The sequence below is a fragment of the Gossypium hirsutum genome, chromosome A04, assembly GCF_007990345.1.
Source record: "Gossypium hirsutum isolate 1008001.06 chromosome A04, Gossypium_hirsutum_v2.1, whole genome shotgun sequence".
NCBI lineage: Eukaryota > Viridiplantae > Streptophyta > Magnoliopsida > Malvales > Malvaceae > Gossypium > Gossypium hirsutum.
Genome location: NC_053427.1, coordinates 86,499,229 through 86,519,063, shown reverse-complemented (window position 1 = coordinate 86,519,063; position 19,835 = coordinate 86,499,229). Strand labels below are relative to the sequence as shown.

The window sequence follows — 19,835 nt, the reverse complement described above, 5'->3', positions numbered from 1 at the left end:
TTTTTAATGATATAAGTGTGGCAACTCGCATAATAGTCTAAGTATATTTCATGTTAATATAACAATATATGTTTTATATATCACGTCAACAAATAATTTAAAAATTATAAAAATAAAAAAATAACATGAATACACATAGATTAACACATGGACTGTCATATTTAAAAATTTAAATTCTTAGACTGTATTTTCATTAAAAATTAAAAAATTAATAATTATATTATTTTTAAAATAATGATGTTTAAATTCGACATTTTCTTAAAAATTAAAGGTGAAATTTAACTAAAAAAATAAAATAAGATTAAAATTGTCAAAAATATAAATTTAATTCCAACAAGAAGTTGATGTAAGAAAATTCTTACTTAAAATTGTTGAAATAAAGTTATCACAATTTGCTTTATTAAAAGAAAAATATGAAGAAAAAAAAAGGGGGGGGGGGGAGAAAGATGGCTCATGATAATCAGGGTTTATGCTGATGTAAACCTTGAATGCCTCTTTGTAGCAAAAACTTTGACCTTCTTTGATAATGGCAACGCGTCGGAGTTATAATCGAACAACCCTTCACAACGTGAAACGCTTCCGTTTTGCTTACCATTTGGCGTACGTGCAATGCAATCCTGTACACTGTACATTAACGAAAACTCATATAAAAAGGGCAGAGATGACGCCTTTTAAAAGTATTTCACTATTTCCACATTTTCATCACCAAAATTTTTTTTAGAAATTAAAAACTTGTCTGGGTTTCCAATTTGCAAATCAAATTTCGATTGAATCAGACACAATTTCTTTTTTCAATTTAATTCAATTTTATAATGAAGAACAAAAGGGCGAGAACGAGTGTGGACAAGGCGGTGGTTGATGTTTGGCAACGGGAAGTTGGGGAACTCTCCACTAGGAATTTCGCCCACCGGCTTGCCGCTTCTGAGGTCTAAAATTTATTTATTTCTTATCTTATGGATAACCTTATCCCTATCTTCTCTCTCTTGTTCTTCCCAATGTGTGTGAGTTTGTTAGATTGATCATTTTTATTACTGAAATCGGTACTGGCTTTAGTACTTTTTTTTTTGTGATTTAATTGATTGATGGTGTGTAGATTTTAGGTTTTTTTATTTTTTATTTAAGTTCCTTTGATCTGGGATTTTTAAGATAAATGATGGGTAATGATAAAAATGTATTATTTGATAGAGATTATATCAGAAAATTTGTTGTTAATTAACAATAGCTTTGAATGAATGAATTAGTGGATGTGACTATTTCATTGTTTTGTTATTGCTATTGTGGTTATAATATTAGTTCTGTGGAGACAAGGTCGGATTTGCTCGGGGAGAAGTTTGTGAAGTGTTGTTGGCCGGAGCTGTTGAGTGTTTGGTGGTTTTCAGCGGACGACATTTCATAGATTTCTCCCTGAGTGAGTTCGAGAGACCCCAGAGGGCAAATGTCTTGAAGGTGGAGATATGAACTAGCAATATTTCTATATTGGATTAAGTTTTTGATTGGTTAGTTTTGTTTTTATGTTGCTAGGATCTTGTGCTCCGACTCGAGATTTACAAGAAACTCGAAAAGCACCGAGGTTGTGTGAACACTGTGAGCTTTAATGCTGATGGTAACATTTTAGTTTCTGGCTCTGATGATAAGAGGGTTATACTATGGGATTGGGAAACTGGGAATGCTAAGCTTGCTTTCCAGTCAGGCCATGTCAACAATGTTTTCCAAGCAAAAATCATGCCTTACTCTGATGATCGCAGCTTGGTTACCTGTGCTGCTGATGGCCAGGTGAATTTCTTATTCAGGCATGCCAATTTTCTTAATTTTTGAGGGCCAAATTAGAAAATTTCAATGGTTTAGCGATAAATTTTCTACATGAATTTAGTCCACTTAGTACAAATGTTGATGGTTTTAGTGTATCATAAGAATATACGCAATTCTGATAATCGACTCAAACAAAATTTTCTGGGGTCTATATGTTAAAGTAGTTCCATTCAAGTTCTTATTACACAATATGGACTTAGGTTTGATATGCTCAAATTTTGTAATCCTATTTGAGAACTGTTTCTTAATCGTAGGTTCGACATGCTCAAATTTTGGAACGTGGTGCTGAAACTAAACTGCTGGCCAAACATCAGGGACGAGCTCATAAATTGGCCATTGAACCAGGGAGCCCTTATATATTTTACACTTGTGGTGAAGATGGATTAGTGCAGCATGTAGGTTGTGTTTAACTGCAAAGTCATCATTATTTCTTTTAAATTCTTTTTGTTGAATAATTTACGAAAATATTTCGGGATTGAAGAAGCAGAAACAGTTGAGTAGAGAAAACTTTTATTAAGTCACCAGTCACTGAGTCAGACAACCTTTTGAGGAGTTCGATTTTGATACGAGGTTGTCTGCAATTGGTTATTTCCTTGTCATCTTATGTTATATCTCAACGCGGTATTCTCATATTATTGTTTTCTTTCATGTTGTATGATAACTTTTCCTATAATAATCTGGTCATTGACATATACAACACTTTCACTTGCATTTCAGATTGATCTTAGAACTGCAGCATCTACTGAACTTTTCACATGCTGCCCAATCGATGATAGCAGGGCTTACATGCCATTTATCCATCTCAATGCTATCACTATTGATCCAAGGAACCCAAATCTCTTTGCAGTTGCAGGATCAGATGAATATACTCGCCTTTACGATATTCGCAAGTATAAATGGGATGGCTCAACTGATTTTGGTCAACCTACAGATTATTTTTGCCCCGCTCATTTGATTGGTGATGACCAAGTTGGAATAACAGGCTTGGCCTTTTCTGATCAGAGTGAGCTTCTTGTCTCCTACAATGATGAGTTCATTTATCTCTTCACAAGGGATATGGGACTGGGGCCTAATCCAATCCCGTCATCTCCATTATCTGCATGTAACAAAGCAAGTGATATCGGTCTCGATCACTCAGCTACGGATGCTAATGAAAAAGCTATTCCTCAAGTTTATAAGGGACATAGAAATTGCGAGACGGTGAAAGGTGTGAATTTCTTTGGACCTAAAGCTGATTATGTGGTTAGTGGATCCGACTGTGGCCGTATTTTTATTTGGAAGAAGAAAGGTGGAGAGCTCATTCGTGTTATGGAAGCAGATAAGGATGTGGTAAACTGTATCGAGTCTCATCCTCATACCACGGTTCTTGCTAGCAGTGGAATAGAGTCTGATATCAAGATATGGACTCCAAAAGCTATCGATAAACCTACTCTTCCGGCAAATGTTGAACAGGTTTGCCTTTGTCCTTCTAATCTCTTACATTAACAAAAAATTGAAGAAAATAACTTTGTATGATTTTTTTGGATCATAAATAAGGTAGCTTAAGACATCAAATGCATTTTGCTTCATAAACATGCTGCTTGACGGTAAAAGTACTATGGAGGCCCTTGTACTAGGTGTGAAATTGCATTTTGGCCCCTCTACTCAAAAAATAGGCATACCAGTCCTTTCTATTAAAATTTTTATCAATTTCTATTATTAAAAACTGGTATGGCTGACAAAAATAACTACACGGTGACATGTGGCATACCACATGTATCTCATGTTGATCTATAGGGATTTATTTTTAACAGTAGAAATGGATGAAATTTTTAACAAAAGAACGAATTTACTCTTTGATCTAATGTATAAGAACTAATTTGACCATTTTTTAAGTAGATGGGGCAAAATGTAATCTGGCTCCTAGTACAAAGGCCTTTATAGTACTTTTACCGCTGCTTAACTCTAGGGTAAAATGGTAGAAACACCCCACTTCCTTGTTCTTATTGCTTCTCTCACCTCTTATACAGAAAGTATTTATGATTTGGTTTTAGATATAGAAAGTACCTTTTACGACATGGTTTTGGTATCTCTGTTCGTAAAATATCTATTTTGAGGAGGTTAGAGGGTTCGGGAATCAGAGTCGTGACATGGTAAATTAAGGTCAATGGTTTTCAGTAGGGTTTTCTTGTTTAGTTTCTCCTTGAGATAAACTATTGTACGGAATTTGACAGAGATAAGGCAACATTTAGTCCTTAAATTGTGCAGCTTTTTCCAATTTTGGCACATGTGGTGATGTGAAACAATATCAAAGTGTCACGTCATCACATTGACCAAAATCGGGAAAATTTGTCAAGCTCCAACATTAATTTGGATTAAAAAATTCAGGGATTAAGTTGGAAAAAGTTGACAAGTTCAGCGTTTGCTTTATCCCAATCTGACATGCATTTGTAGTTGGCATGGTAGCTTGCCTTCCATCACTATAAATGTTTGAATTCAATGCCAATGGTGCTTATTGTTCTGAATCATGTAACGTACATGGATTGGCTAGCAATATCCATTCAAAAGATCTATGACAAGCAAAGGAGCTGATCTCTCAGCCATTACTATGTCTATGCAAATGGCTTTGAAACATGCTCTCTTCTCGTTTCTTGTCTGTTGCTGCATTCAACAAAGGTAATGATCATTATAAAACCTTTTGATATTGATGATGATGACTATGAGAACAACGATAATGAGGAAGATGACACCGATAATGATAATGATTATAGCGATGACAATGTTAACGATTGCTACGATTATAACTTTGCATTTCTTGTTTCCAGTTCAAACCGAAACCTAGGGGCTGGATGTACCGATTAACCACGCCTCAAGACCTGATGTTGCACTTATTTTCGCGGCAAAGGCGAGAGGCTAGCCCGGAACGGAACGGAGAAAACTCGTCAGCAGCAAGCCGAGAACTTCTAGAACTTATATTGACATTCAATGCCAATAGTGATGCTTCTTCTGATGGAGGTAATGCCTCTGGTCCTGAAGACTTGTTTAGTTAAATGATCGTATGCATTCATGCTATGGCAAGTAACCATGCTTAGTAATTGTACATAAACATAGGGGCTTTAAACAAGTGGGGTTTCACAAATTTTTATACCCACTCTTTATATTGAAGTTTCTCTCTTTTGTTCTTTAAGATGTTTTTTCATGGAACAAAATCATTATGGCTTATGTAAATGCCTTCCATGGATTTGGGAGAACACTCACTTTGTCCTTGAAAATGATAGACAATGGTGGCCGAATTTAATAAAAATGTTTAAAAAAATTAGGGTTTTGGGCCAATTTCTGGGATATTTAGGAAAATAGATCGATTTTGGAAAGAGAAGTGAAAACGTGTCCTACAGGGCGTGCTTTCTGACTTTTTGATGCATCATCTCCTTTGGTCAAATAGTTAAATGTTGATGGTTTTATCTTTGAGTCTTGGGTTCGATTTGTTTCAAGCTTTACTTTTATTTTTAATTACTATTTTAAACACATTAGCTCTTGTGGTTAGATGGTCAATTAATAGTGATTTTATTTTAGCTTCAATTCCTCTTCTATGTACATTTTTATTTTTTTATTTCAGCTTGATTCAAGCTTTTTCTTTTTGATTCATGTTTTTAATTGATAACTCTTTTATTTATAAAATCAAATGATTATTGCCAATTATATAAAAAAAATAGATTTTTGATAAAAATGATATTTATCATTATGTTAAATATTTAATTTCTCTATTTATATTGTGAGTATGGTAAATTTTGGTATTATATATTTTCTCCATTTATGTCAAATATACTAAAATTGAAGAATCGAATCTAGGACTCAAAGATAAAATCACTAACATTTAACCATCTAACCAAAGGAGTTGATGTGTCAAAAGGTTAGAAAGCACGCCTTGTAGGATGTGTCTTACAGGACGCGTTTTCAACAGCTTCTTGCAAGACACGTTTTTTTTTTTTTTTCAAAATTGACCTATGTCCTTAAATGGGACGCGTTTTCAACGGCTTCTTGCAAGATATCTTTTTTTATTTTTTTTTCAAAATTGACCTATGTACTTAAATATCCTAGAAATCAGTTTAAAACTTTATATAGTTTTTTAAATCAACATTTTTATCAAAATCGGCCAGAAAATGGTATGAATATCATATATGAGTGTGTATATATATATGAATGATAGGGAGATTATTCAATGTATTGATATATACATCTACATTTTTTAGCACGTATTAAATACCAAAGTAAGAGATCAAATCACTTAAATTATTGGTTCAATCAGATCTATTGATTGGTCCAATAATAAAAAGTAATTTTTTTATAAATATAAATAAATAACAGTAAGGACATGAACTTTAATTATACATTTCAACTTCAATTAAAAATTTAGAACATTAACAAAGTTAACTATAGCCTTCTTTAGTTGTTTTAATTTTGCTGCTTTAGACCCTCAGTACCCAGATTTAGGTTAGTTTTTTCTCATTTTTAAAACTTTTTGTGTTTGAGTTAGAATTAAGCTGGTGGTTTAAGTAATTTGAGCTAAAAACAGTAATAGATCCGATCTCAGCTCAGTTCTACTTCAAATTTGAATATTTTCTTGGAAAAGCAGTTTTTTTTTCATCTGTTAGCGTTTGAAGAATGCCCAAAGGACTGGCGGATTCAGGCCCAATACGTTGTTGTAATTCTACATATATTTCTCTTTCTAACCATATAATTAGTAGTACACTTACTGTGATTCTCAATACAAGAGTCAAAATAGGTACCGACATCCATACGATTCTATAGACCTCTTTTAAAGATTTCAGCAATCTACTTCTTCCATAATGATATCTATGCTACTTAGTATAGTCATAATATCAGCCAATTTCATTCCTTTAACTAATTGAGGAAGAATTTGCAAATTGATAAAACTTAGTAAGTGAATTTTCCATCTCTAAGGAAAATCGCTTTGATCCTCTATCAGAAAAATTTTTAATTCTCCCTTTGGGGTTTTCATTCTCACATAAAATTTTTGTCCCGGTAATTCAAATATGGGAGAAGGCTTTTTACTAATGAATCGATAATCAAAATCATTCTATTTTGAATCCCTTTCTTGATCAAAGCATCAAATTTCTAAATTCTCATAGGGACCACCTGGAATTTCTTCCACGGCCTGTTAAATTATTTTTATAGATTCCGCCATTTTACTAATTCAGACTTAATAACGAGTTGATCAATCTCACATTCTATTTCTTTTTTGATACAATATTTAAAATTATTTTTAGTTCCTCAATTTTAAAATAAGAAAAAAATATATTTAAACTCATGTTATCTTGTATTGACAATACTAATTAATTCACATCTCACCTTCTATTTTAGTTTTATCAACTTTGAAATTAACAAAAAGTAGCATTTTCCACCGACCATAAAGAAAACAGACAAAAGGAGTATTGACGACACAAATGTTGTTTGACAGACAAATATAAGCTCCTCGAAGTTTCCAAAATAGAAAAAAAACCGTCACAAAATTTATGGTAATAAAACATCCAATCAAAGGCTAAATATCTTCAATTATTGTGACACTGACATTTTTTAGATATGTGATCCAAACATATTTCTTTCTATTTCATATTTATATTCGAGAAGATATGAAATTTCTATTATATCGAATTAAAAATTTTTATTGTATAAAAAATTATGATGTAAAATCATTCTAGGTTTACTCGGATTCAAATCAGTTTCCATATTTAAAAATTGAACCACTACAAAACTTAAAATTATTATTTTAGTCAAATTTCTTTTCATTAGTTAAAACAATGTGAATGGCACAAAATGTACCCAATATTCACAACACATTCCCTTAATCCCAATACACAATTTAAGTAACGAATATGCTCATGAATATTAAATAAACGGATATAATATACATAATTTTAAAGAATAAGTAAAAATAAACAAACGAACATAAATAAATTATTTCAACCAATTATGATTTGCAATCCAAATATGATACTGTTGGTACCAAAATCAATCTAACCCTTTTATGAACTAATATAGAACTAATTACCATCAATCCAATCTAGACCAATATTTAGATTAATATAATAAAAAAATACAAAAACTAAAAGCAAATTTCCACTTTTCACCAACCAAAACAAAATTGTTGACAAACAAAATATGTAAAGCTACTCGAAAGAAAAGAAAAGAAAATATTATCCAAATATCACTCATTATTATGATGTTGATATATATCAAATATGTGATCAAAATACATTTGTCTCCAAATAAATAGCCAAATTTATAATCAAACTTTAACCACAAAAATATTACTAATTGACCAAACAATAAAGTATGACCAAACTACCACATTTTCTCAAGAAAATGACAAAATGCAATGTTTTTTTTTTATAAAAAAACCGCAAAATGTATCAACTTTACAACAAAATAACAAAATAATTCTCCCGAAATCAAGTTGTAACTGTTGAAAAGTTGTAACAAAAAAAAATTCTGTATTTACAAATTAAACCACTGTCCATAGCTGAAAATCTAAACTTACTATTTCAGTCAACTTTCTCTTTATCCTCGTAATAATTATCATCAACGTAATCGGCACCAGTGGCGGAGACTTCCCTTATTGGCCAAAACACTTTCTTTGCGTTTTTCAAAATAACATCGAACATCCACGAAACGCACCCACATTCACTGCTACAGTTTTCCTTAATCCTCTCGAAAAAACCCTTTTCTCCGGGTGGCGGCAAACTCTCCATAGGCTGCAAATAAGCCAACGCGGCTTGCTTAACGAGTGGATTCTTGATGGGAATTTCATTCCAACTCGAATTATGTATTGTCGACGTCGTCGGAGAAATGATCGTCGGAGACGATGCAGGCAACAACTCTTTCAAGCTCGTGTAAGAAGTCATCATCTCTACTTCAGAAGACTGAGATGAACTTAAACCGTTGTGAAACAAAAAAGCTGATGACCTCGAGTTTATCGAAGGATGGTGATCATGATCAAGATTTTGATTGGCTCCTTTGATTATATGATTTGTTGTGGTGTTTTCAATAATGGGATTTTCAGTATCCATGAATGGAAGAAGAAAAAAAATTCCTTTTTCTGAATTTTCTGGGAATGGAAAATGGCGAAAGAAAATGAGAACTGAAATTTTAAGGAAAATAGGAGGAAGAATGAAGGGTAATTCCCACGCTCCAGATTGAAGCGTTTATCAAACGTACCAATAGGTTAAGAACATTTTTTAGACAATTGACTAACAAAGGATTTATAATTGTAACTGCCAGTGGGGAAAAATCAAAGAGATGTTTGGTTTTTTAAGAACACAGTCACTGAAAATGGCAGTAACTAAATAAGATTCTATTTTATTTTATTTTTTAATTTTAAATTTTAAAATTTAAATAAATTAAAATATGTAGATCTCAACTGTTTATCAACTGAAGGATATTTAAATGGAAAAAATATATATGGATAATTCATGTTTTGGTTGACTGAGTTTAGCTTCAACTGTTTTGATTTTTTTTTAATTATATATTTACTGGATAATAAGAAATTCGATTTTTTAAAATTTTTAAATTTAAATTCGTGAATGAAAAAAAAAACAGCCTTGGAAAGCAAGCAAAGAGGAATTAAAATCGTATTTTTTTTTTTCATTTAACAAAGAAATTAGAAGAGATTAAGTTGAATTACTAATATTTAGCATGGATTAAATTTGGGATTGTAGCATTTAATCATAGGGCCAAGACCCAACCAATAAGTTTCTCCCATTTAGGTTAGCTTAAATGAGATTTAGGTGGGTTTTAATAGACGGTGTGTTTATTTGTTCTTAGTGTAAAAATAGCGGTGATGGTAAGAGACAAAAAGTAATTTAAATGCACCGCACTGCACCTTACTGCCCATCCAAATCGCCCGTAGACAAAACCTTATTTAGCTATCAATCACTAATAGGTAGATCATGACTAGACTTGATCATGGGTCGGGTCATCTATCCAAGTTTGAAGATTTGTTCAAAAAGTGAGAAAGTTTGGGAAAAAATATAGGTACGAAAAATTGGTTTAGACAAAAAAAAAAGAGTAAGGTTTGTTTTCTAAATGGGCTAGGCTTCGGGTAGGATTTTTTTTGCCCAAGCCTGGCCTGACCCGACCCAAATAAGCCTAAACTTTTATTTCCTATTGTTTTGCTGTTGTTTTGTTGTTATTGTTTGAATTGTATAACTCTTGTAATATTGTTAATTTTGTTACTATTTTAGAAACATTTGCTTCTTAAGTTGTACTTATATTAGTGTTATTTAAGTATAAAGATTTTTTTTAATATTTTTAGTGTATTTGATTTATTATATTTTTTAATATAAAAGAATTAATACGGGCAGGTCGGGTTTGGTTTAACATTTTTAATCTAGGCCGAAGTTGAGCAAAATTTTAGACTCATTTTTTGGACCCAACCCAAGTCTAAAATTTTAGTTTAGTACTATGATCAAGTCTAATAATAGCATATTAATGATATATATAGGTTTAAAAAAATGTAGAAGTATATTTATTAAAATTTTATGTAAAATCAAAATAAAACTTTGATTAAAATGTTAATATTTAATATTTAAAAACAATAGTTTCTTATGTAGAAATCTCATGTGTGGGCTCCTTTTCTTGGTGTTATATAAAAATATAAAAGACAAAAAACCACCTTCAAAAAATATAATTTATTTTGTAAAAATTATGATTTTTTAGTCATTTCCTCAAAATTAAAAAGACACTCATAGTGTAATTAAAATAAAAATTATATAATAAATATATTTATTAAAAGATTTTTTTTGAATGATAAATATTTTTTTAAGAAATTAAAATAGTAAAATTAAATGTTTAAAATTCACTATGGGATAAGTTCAAATTTCACACTTATTTTAATTGAGTTTTTACTGATTTTATATAAAAATACAACAACACTTTAAACTATTCCCAAGCAAAATTTTTAAAGGTGATACTATCTCATTTGAAATATAATAAAAAAATTAATATATATATATATATCATAGGTTTTCGTACTCTTCACAAATTTAAAATTTAGTTTCTATATTTTTTTATTTTTAAGAATTTATTCCTTTTATTTTTTTCTATTTTAAAATTCAAGTCCAATAGTTAATACTCATTTCGTAACAATGTAACTAAAAAAAACGTCGTAATGAACCTAAATTTAATAAAATAACTTTAAAAAAAGTTAACAATTGAGCTTAAATTTTGAAATATAAAAAGTAGAGAAACTAAATTCTTATAAATAAAAATAAAAAAAAATTAAATTTATGAAGAGTACGAAAACTTATGGTATATTTTAATCAAAATTAAAATATATACAAACAATGTACCAATGTTTTGTCCTACCAAAATTTTCACCAATGATAAATACTGGATTCTTCTTATCAAACCCTGTATAATAAATAACTTTAGGAAATCTCTCAAAGAAATTATTTTTAAAATAGGTGTTGATTTCGAAACAAGTTTAGGGTTTTAAAAGTTTTTTAATTGATTAAATCTTATCTCGATTGGTATGAGTATTATTGCCAATGTAGGAGGACATGAATTCAAGTGCATTATAGCACATTATCCTCTTATTTATGAGTTGAGGAAGGATTATGGGTAATTCTAAGCATTATGTCAAAAAGAGCAGATATGATCAGAACCTATAACAAAATTATTCAAAAAATAAATAAATTCTAAACTTATTAACTAATATATTTTAAAAGTAAGCAAATTCAGCACTATTCCTTTCAAAAGAAGAAAGCCTAGATGATTTTTTTTTCCGAGTAAACTAAGATAAAAATGATAATTCAAGTGTCAAAGTGGGATAAGAAATATTTAAATACCAAAGTGAGAAAATATGTATAATTTAGAGATCAAATCATGACCTGAACCCCAAATATAATGATAAAATACAATCACAATCAATACATTCAAATAGTTACAATCATAATCAAAATTACAATACGCGATCAGATTGATAAACAAAATATATCTAAATCTAAATAAAAATAAATCTAAATAAATAAGACTTGAACTCAAACTTATAGGTAATTCAATCTTTGTCTAATTGATTTTTTTTTTTTTGAATTCTACTCAACAAAGCTTAAACATTCCAATGGAGGTAGTAGACTATTAGGGTCCACATTTATGTTTTATCAATTCATGGAAAAGGGGTTATCTTCAAAATTTGCTAGAAACATACTCCACTCCTTAGAAATGGATTTTCAAGGTGGCCATTGTTTAATATCAATATCAAAATTATATTTTAAAATGTTTTATTCTTCCTTATTCAAAGGAAGCAACCCATAAATATTGAAGTAAATTTGTCTCATATGTATAATTTCATGTTACTAGTTCTATTTGATATGATCGATTGGTTTATTTTGGGTCGAGTTTGAATTTATGTTTTTTTATTTTAAGTTAGTTTAGTTTGACTCATTTTATTGTTTAAAAATAGGATAAATTATCAAAATAGTCACTTTTATTTGTCTCAGGATATGTTTCAATCACTTATGTTTGAAATGTTACGTTTTAGTTACTTACGTTATCGTGTTAATTCCCGTCAACGGTATAACGATAAGCTGACGTGATACGTTAAATTATAATTTCAAACGAAAATTTTAAGTTAAATTTTAAAATTGATCTCTATATTTTTTTCATTTTGAACAATTTAATTTTTTTGCTTTTATGTTCTTTTAATTTTCTTTTTTTTTTAATTTTTTTTTCATTCTCTATGAAAATTTGAAGGTTTCAAGCTTGATTTGGTTTAAAATAGTGGAAAATGACTAAATGAAAGAAAATAAAAGTTTCCTTAATACATGTGTCATCTCATGTTAGTACTATTCCCGACTCTGGGGGTTTTTGAGGATGCTACAATGTCACCCTCAATCGAGTAACCGGCTTGGTTAGAAAAATTACCGAAATACCCTTCAATAATTAAAATAAGTTATATCATTTGAGAGTGTTTTAGTCTTATCATTTTAATAAAAATATACATATAATGGGGTTTAAACCCGCAATAATTGGATTATTAAACTGTAAAATTTACCACTCAACCAAAGTTTCATTAAACCTGCATTAATTCAGATTGATCCCATCTAAAACTAATATTTTTTAAATTATACCAGTGGTCGAACCAATGAGCTCGCCGATTTGTCGGCCTGATTAAAAATTTTATTAAAATTTCAAAAATAAAAATTCAGTTCAACATGTTCAATCGATTGGTTCAGTTAGTTTTTTGTCTGGTTCAACCTATTCGCATCGATTCCCTAATCAAAAGATTTAAAGGCCCTCTCTAGACCAATACCTCAATTGATTCTCAACCTATCAGGTTTGACCGGCCAATTTAATTCGATTCAAGCAACATTACATAAAATCAACTAGACCTGTCTATAGATCGAGTAACCCACTAGGCCCAATAGGCTTGACCCTTCTTGGGTCGGACTTGGATAAATATTTTTGCATCTCAAGCCAAGTCTAGCCAAAATTCAATATAAACAATAAAAAATATTTAAAAATTTAATTTAATTATAAAACTATATAAAATATTAACTAAAATTATATTTTTATTATTTTATTATTTTTTTAACAATAAAATTGACGTTTTAAGAATCAAATCAAGAAAAATTATTTTTGAAATCGATCTAACTCGACCCATCGACCCATCGGTTCTGAAAAAACCCAATTTCTTTAAGAAAAAATTTATAAACCGTTATTCAAAACTTAAAATCTCAATTCTAAATCCATGAATGTAAACCCAAAGAAAATTGGTTTATTTCGTTTCTTAATCTTCATTAGCAAATCCCATCTTTTCGGAAATGGCAAATTAAACAGTGATTTGCTCATTTTAAGGGGAAATCCATAATCAAAACCACCATGCAAAAAATTCTATCACAGAAGAATGTTCTCTAAACAAATATTATATAGATTTTTTATTTAAACATCAGCAGAAAAACTGTCGGATCAGATCAGATCAGATCCTTCAAAACCCAGACTCCCTTTTATCGAGATCTGATTAACCCAGTTCTTATTTCTCGTACGGATCGATAAAGACACGATCAAAGAGACGAAGACACGTTACAAGCTTTGTCATTCTTGTCACGTTTTCTCTTGTGCCGACACGTCCTCTTGTTGCTTTGCCTTAATCTCTTATCAGTTATCATTTCCCCAGAAAGAAAAAAACATTACAATGCAATTGAAGCCTCTTCTTCTTCGTACATGGTTAGTTTCATTGTTTTTACGCTTTGGGTTCTTTTTTAATTTCATAAAGGTACCTTTTTTTTGTTTTAGATTTGAATGTTTTGATTTTGCAGAAACAGAGAAGCTTGTTGTCATCAAAACGAACCCTGGCTGAAATGGTGGATCCAAGCAGCGGCGAGGCCGCCGCTGCCGACTATGTCGAATTGGGTGAACGACCATCTTCCCCAAAGTCAGAAAAATATCAAAAGGTTTCCGTCATACCCCTTGTTTTCTTAATCTTTTATGAAGTCTCCGGTGGACCTTTTGGTGTTGAAGACAGTGTTAAAGCAGCTGGTCCTCTCTTAGCCCTTCTTGGATTCTTATTAGTTCCATTCGTATGGAGTGTCCCGGAGGCGTTGATCACGGCGGAGTTAGGTACAATGTTCCCGGAGAACGGCGGCTACGTCGTATGGGTCTCATCAGCTTTGGGACCTTATTGGGGTTTCCAACAAGGATGGATGAAATGGTTAAGTGGTGTCATTGATAATGCTTTATATCCAGTTTTATTCCTTGATTACCTCAAATCGGCGATCCCCGCCTTGGAAAATGGTCTGCCGAGGACGGTAGCGGTGTTGGTTTTAACGGTGGTGCTCACTTATATGAGCTATAGAGGGTTAACTATTGTAGGATGGGTAGCTATATTTCTTGGGGTATTTTCACTTTTACCCTTCACTTTCATGGGGTTTATAGCTATTCCTCGATTGAACCCTGCAACTTGGTTCATTATGGACCTTGATAAGATAGATTGGACTTTATATTTAAATACCCTCTTTTGGAACTTGAATTATTGGGACTCCATTAGTACGCTTACAGGTGAAGTTGAAAACCCAAGTAAAACCCTTCCTAAAGGTCTTTTTTATGCTCTATTGTTAGTTGTTTTCGGGTACTTTTTCCCGCTTTTGGTCGGTACCGGCGCGGTTCCACTCAACCGCGAGCTTTGGACCGACGGGTATTTCTCCAACATCGCTAAAATGCTTGGAGGTGTTTGGTTGTTAACATGGGTTCAAGCGGCGGCTGCTTTATCCAACATGGGAATGTTCCTCGCCGAGATGAGTAGTGACTCGTTCCAGCTCGAGGGAATGGCATCTAGGGGGATGCTTCCTGAACTTTTTGCTAAAAGGTCCCGTTACGGAACCCCTTTGGTCGGGATTTTATTCTCGGCATCCGGTGTCATACTCTTGTCTTGGTTGAGCTTCCAAGAGATTATAGCAGCGGAGAACTTTTTGTATTGTTTCGGGATGATCATGGAGTTCATAGCGTTCGTGAAGCTAAGAATAGATCGTCCTGCAGAATCGAGACCGTACAAGATCCCAGTCGGGACAGCTGGGGCGATTTTAATGTGTATCCCACCAACATTGTTGATCCTTGTGGTTTTAGCCATTGCATCTTTTAAAGTCATGGTGGTTAGCATGGTGGCAGTGATGATAGGACTTGCTCTTGAGCCATGTTTAAGGTATTCGGAGAGAAAAAGATGGCTCAAATTCACCATGAACCCTGATCTTTATGATCTTTGTTCTCCTTACCAGTAATGTAATAAAAAAAACATCATGTTATGTTTTTCTTTTATGTTTCATCAAGCTGTTTTAGTTAAATATAATAGAGATTATTACATATAAATACGTATCCGATGCAAATATATTCGTAAAAAAAGAAAAAAAGCCATTAAAAGCTCAAGCACCAGATAGTTGTACTTACAATTTCGATACCTAATTGCAGAAGTGTTAAAAAAGAACATGTTTCACTACTAGATATACATAGTTTGCAGTTAAATTCCAGGCTCTCGGTTTTGTTATCCAGTAGTTTCGGTCGGTGTAGTACAAGGAGCTAATGTATTAGAAGGGAAGTTAATTCCGCCCCCTCTAACCGATATGTTTGGACCCTTCACGGAGCTAGCCTTGCTGATGAGGTTCGAGTCAAGGAACAGCACGATTACTGTGATGTCATCGTGGAAATGCCGACGTACGCCACGGTCTATCTTCTTCAGGTCGGAATATCGCATTTCTCTCTTTTTTGCTGCTTCTTGTAGAGCTGTTTTTACGAGCCTCCTTGCACTTCCCTGCATGAAAAAAGTCCGAAAACGAAACTTAAATTGCATATGCAACGCTTTTTATATGTGAATGCACGTGATTTAAGGCTTAAACTTACGGTTCGTGAATGCTTTTGAACTATGTCAACGGCTTCTTGATTGGTTAAGTGCTCCCAGAGCCCATCGGATGCAAAGATCACGAATTTATCGTGTGGTAGCAACCTGTGCACTGATATAGACGGGTCTGCACTCAATATTGGCTTTTTAAAAGGTTCGCGGAGTCGAAACCTGGGATATAATGGCTCCCTGTTGAACTCGGCCTTCTTCAAATATACATCGCCAATGGATCGGGAAATCTGTAATGGTCAACAATTCTTTCGATTAAACATAGCAAGGAAATTCTACACAACAGATGACCATATGGCAGCAGCAACAGTTTACGATATTCATAAAGATCCCATATTTAGCTTCTCGAAAGATTTGACCAAACATCGGAAACCTCGTCATCACTTAATTGAGTTCAAAGGTGTCCTGTTGGATTTTGTAATAAGCCAAGATATAGATTCCTAATCTGAAGTCCGGAAACATAGGAAGTACAAATATCAATCATCGAAACAAGGGGTGGCTCCGACCATCTTTCAAAGCCACTATGACCATGCGAGTCAAAAGACAGCAATAAAACCGAGCGCGTTAGGGTATTCATGCACAAAGCTTATTAGCGCCTTCGGAATTTAGTCATATAATCATATTTCCGGTCCAAAATTCTAAAGACCCGGTTTATTTTCTTTAACAGCATGCTTTTATATAGTGCTCAACTAGGACAAGAACTGGTTCGAGCTCTCAAAGTTTTTTGCATAGTGACAAATTTACCTGTATGAGACCTTTTACACGCCATACATTGTGCTTCAAAACAACAATTTGCGAGTCATCCGGGTGCAACAACTGCAGCTCCTGCCTTACAGATTCTATGCAAGCGTTATGCTCGGCTGACAACTGAATGGCTAGATGCTCTTCGGTTTCCTTTATGGCTCTCCCCAAAACAGCACGTGAATCACCAAGGTTGGCGACATAAAGGTTCGTGCCACAGACAACACCGACCAGGCAACATGATCCAACAGCCGCGAGTTGTGGTGTCATAGGCCATTGTCTAGCAACGAGAGACGAAAAACCCTCTTCTGTTGCTTGATATGCTTTTCGTATTACATCAACCGACATTGACTGTTGCTCATAAGTGAACCCTGAAACATAACAAATATATCAGAATAACAAACATCTAACAAGCTAACCGAACTAATTCCTTTCGCCTACTTTCCTAATTAGTAAGTACAAGGCGTCTTACGCTTGAGATGTTGAAAGAGATGATCGTTGACGTAGCGTGAAGTCTCCGGTCCCCCATGACCGTCATATACGCCAACGAAAGTGCCATAGGGACCTGACTCGTGTGTACTCAAACAACCGGACTCGAGCTGGCTTTGATCTTCAAGTAAATTGTTGGCTTGAACCACCGCCATCGAGAACTCACCGTTAACATGCTGTCCTGTGTCTTTGTACCACAATAGCCCATCTTGATGGCCTCCGGTATCTGCATTTTTGTGAATGAATCGATCTGATCTCGGCCGAAAACAGGCCTTCAATAAGTTCATCAACCTTGATAACATCCCTCATCTCATCCAAAAAACCCTCCAAACCATCTCATTTAAACAATCACTGAATACAACCAAGCCGAGACAAACCCCAACCCACTCCTCCTATTTGCTTTCTCAACACAATAGTGGATCACTACAAGAACATCAAAGAGGTCAAAACAACACTGAAATGTAAAATACAGTTACAAGCATCAATTCAAAAAGGAAAATATTCAGTTGAATATAACTATATATATATAAGCAATAACTAGCAGATCAATCAATGATGTATAAGAAGCCAACATTGAGCTTAAAAATGAAAAAAGTCATAACTTTAACAGCTCCATAAGCTGAAAAAATCAACAAAAGACAAAGGGGTTTTTTTTTAAAAGGAATTGGTCAAAGCTCACTTTTTTTTTTGGTCAGCCATTAGAATATCCAGAAGGTCTCATGTTTCACATTGAGAGACTTTAAACAAAACCCAGTTCTATATAATCCCTTTTTACACACATTAATGAACATAAAATACAAAAAAGCTTACCTTTTTGTTAGACTATTTTGCAAAGAAGGATCTGGAACCATCATCTCAAATCAGAATTTGTAGATCTATAGATCAATCAAAACAAAGGGTATAAAAGAAGAAGGAAAAAGAAGTTTGGGATTTTGGTTTTTGATTTGGTAAATGAAATGGATGTGTTTTTGTTTATGTTAAAGATTATGGTTTGGGGACTCAACAACTTATAAAAACCCTTCCTTTTGTCACTTTGTTTTGCTCTTCTTCTTTTTTTCTTTTTTTTTTGCTATCTGTTTTTCTCTTTGTTTTTCTCCCTCTAATTCTTCAGCAGACAATGACCCATGGAAGACCAACAATGGAGAGCTTGAAGCCAGCTAAGCAAAGGTCCAGTTTTGGGCTCCACATTCCTCCCCTATAGTAATAAGGGGAGGGAGAAAGGACAAAATAAATAGACAAAAGAAAAGATAGAGAGAAGCTTCTTAAGGGTAAAATTACTATGGAGGCTCTGCACATTAAGTCAAATTACATTTTGGTCCCTTATTAAAAAAAATTAATCTTTGTGCTTAAGATAGAGGTGCGCAAATTTTGAGGAAAACAGAATTAATTTGGTTAACTGACGAAATTCAACCAATCGGTCGGTTAACTGAATTAATTCTGTAGGGGTCAGTTAATAATTTTTTGGAAGTTCGGTTAACTATTAATTCGGTTCGAAATCGGTCGATTAACTGAATTTAATAAATAATATTATAATATATAAGTATTCGGTCGGTTCGGTTAATTTTTTGTAAATAAAAATTAATCGGTCGTTTAAGTCGACTAATTTTTTATATGTTTTATACTTGTTTTAATTAAAAATAAAAAATATATATATAAATTTTGGTTAATTCGGTTAACCGACCGAATTAACTGAAAAATTTCAGTTCGGTTAATTTTTTTTGAAAAATATCGGTTCGGTTAAAGATTAAGGGTTTAAAAGGGTCGATTAATTCTGTTAATGGTAGTTCGGGTCGATTAACCGATTGAACATCCCTAGCATCAGATCAAAGAGAAAATTAGTTCTTTATGTTAAAATTTTTATTCATTTATACTGTTAAAAATTAGCGTAGTTAACAAAATAACCAGACAATTACATGTGGCATGTCACATGTACCTTATGCTAGCGTACAAGGGCCAATTTTTAAAAGTGAAAATGGATGAATTTTTTAATAAAAGGACCAGTTTGCTCTTTGATTATCATATAGGGACTAATTTCTTAATTTTTTAGTAGAGAGGGCAAAATATAATCCAAGCTCCTAATACAATGGCCTCCATGGTACTTTCACACTTAGAGGGGAAAAATCACTTTATGGTGTAATTGACAAAGTTATTATTTAGGCATAAGGACTTATTTGGCAATTTAACTTTATAAAAAAAATTCATTTTAACTCTTCATTTAGTTTTTTTTTAGCTCTTAAATTTACTTTATTTATCAAATCACTCAAAATAGATAAAAAAGTTAATGTTTATTAACTTTGCTTATGCCAATAGGTTGTCATGTGGATACCACATCGGTAATTAATTATTTTTTAAAATTTAAAAATTAAAAAAATTAAAAAGTATTTAAAGTATTAAGAAACTATAA

The 19,835-nt window shown here is 32.6% G+C and overlaps 3 protein-coding genes across 4 annotated transcripts; 2 read left to right on the top strand and 1 right to left on the bottom strand.

The window, feature by feature from the left end:
• The first annotated feature begins 394 nt into the window (after positions 1-394).
• LOC107949115 (DDB1- and CUL4-associated factor 8) lies at positions 395-5,107 on the top strand. Of its 2 annotated transcripts, XM_016883837.2 has the most exons (6): positions 439-926; positions 1,522-1,773; positions 2,064-2,204; positions 2,527-3,261; positions 4,340-4,464; positions 4,614-5,107. In XM_016883837.2, the coding sequence occupies exons 1-6, from the start codon at positions 813-815 to the stop codon at positions 4,648-4,650; spliced, it is 1,404 nt and encodes a 467-aa protein (XP_016739326.1). In that variant the 5' UTR covers positions 439-812; the 3' UTR covers positions 4,651-5,107. The 2 variants fall into 2 exon arrangements, with proteins under 2 accessions (XP_016739325.1, XP_016739326.1); XM_016883836.2 differs by lacking the exon at positions 4,340-4,464 and having other exon boundaries at positions 395-926.
• Positions 5,108-13,548: 8,441 nt separating this feature from the next.
• On the top strand, positions 13,549-15,622 carry LOC107949112 (probable polyamine transporter At1g31830). Its single transcript, XM_016883834.2, has 2 exons — positions 13,549-14,031; positions 14,124-15,622. Exons 1-2 carry the CDS (start codon positions 14,029-14,031, stop codon positions 15,576-15,578), a joined length of 1,458 nt encoding a protein of 485 aa, XP_016739323.1. The 5' UTR covers positions 13,549-14,028; the 3' UTR covers positions 15,579-15,622.
• Positions 15,623-15,691: 69 nt separating this feature from the next.
• Positions 15,692-18,628, bottom strand: LOC107949113 (probable protein phosphatase 2C 46). The gene is made up of 5 exons (XM_016883835.2): positions 18,242-18,628; positions 17,415-17,854; positions 16,946-17,313; positions 16,195-16,431; positions 15,692-16,105 (listed from the first exon to the last, which is right to left on the bottom strand). Exons 2-5 carry the CDS (start codon positions 17,731-17,733, stop codon positions 15,839-15,841), a joined length of 1,191 nt encoding a protein of 396 aa, XP_016739324.2. The 5' UTR covers positions 17,734-17,854; positions 18,242-18,628; the 3' UTR covers positions 15,692-15,838.
• Between the last annotated feature and the right edge of the window lie 1,207 nt (positions 18,629-19,835).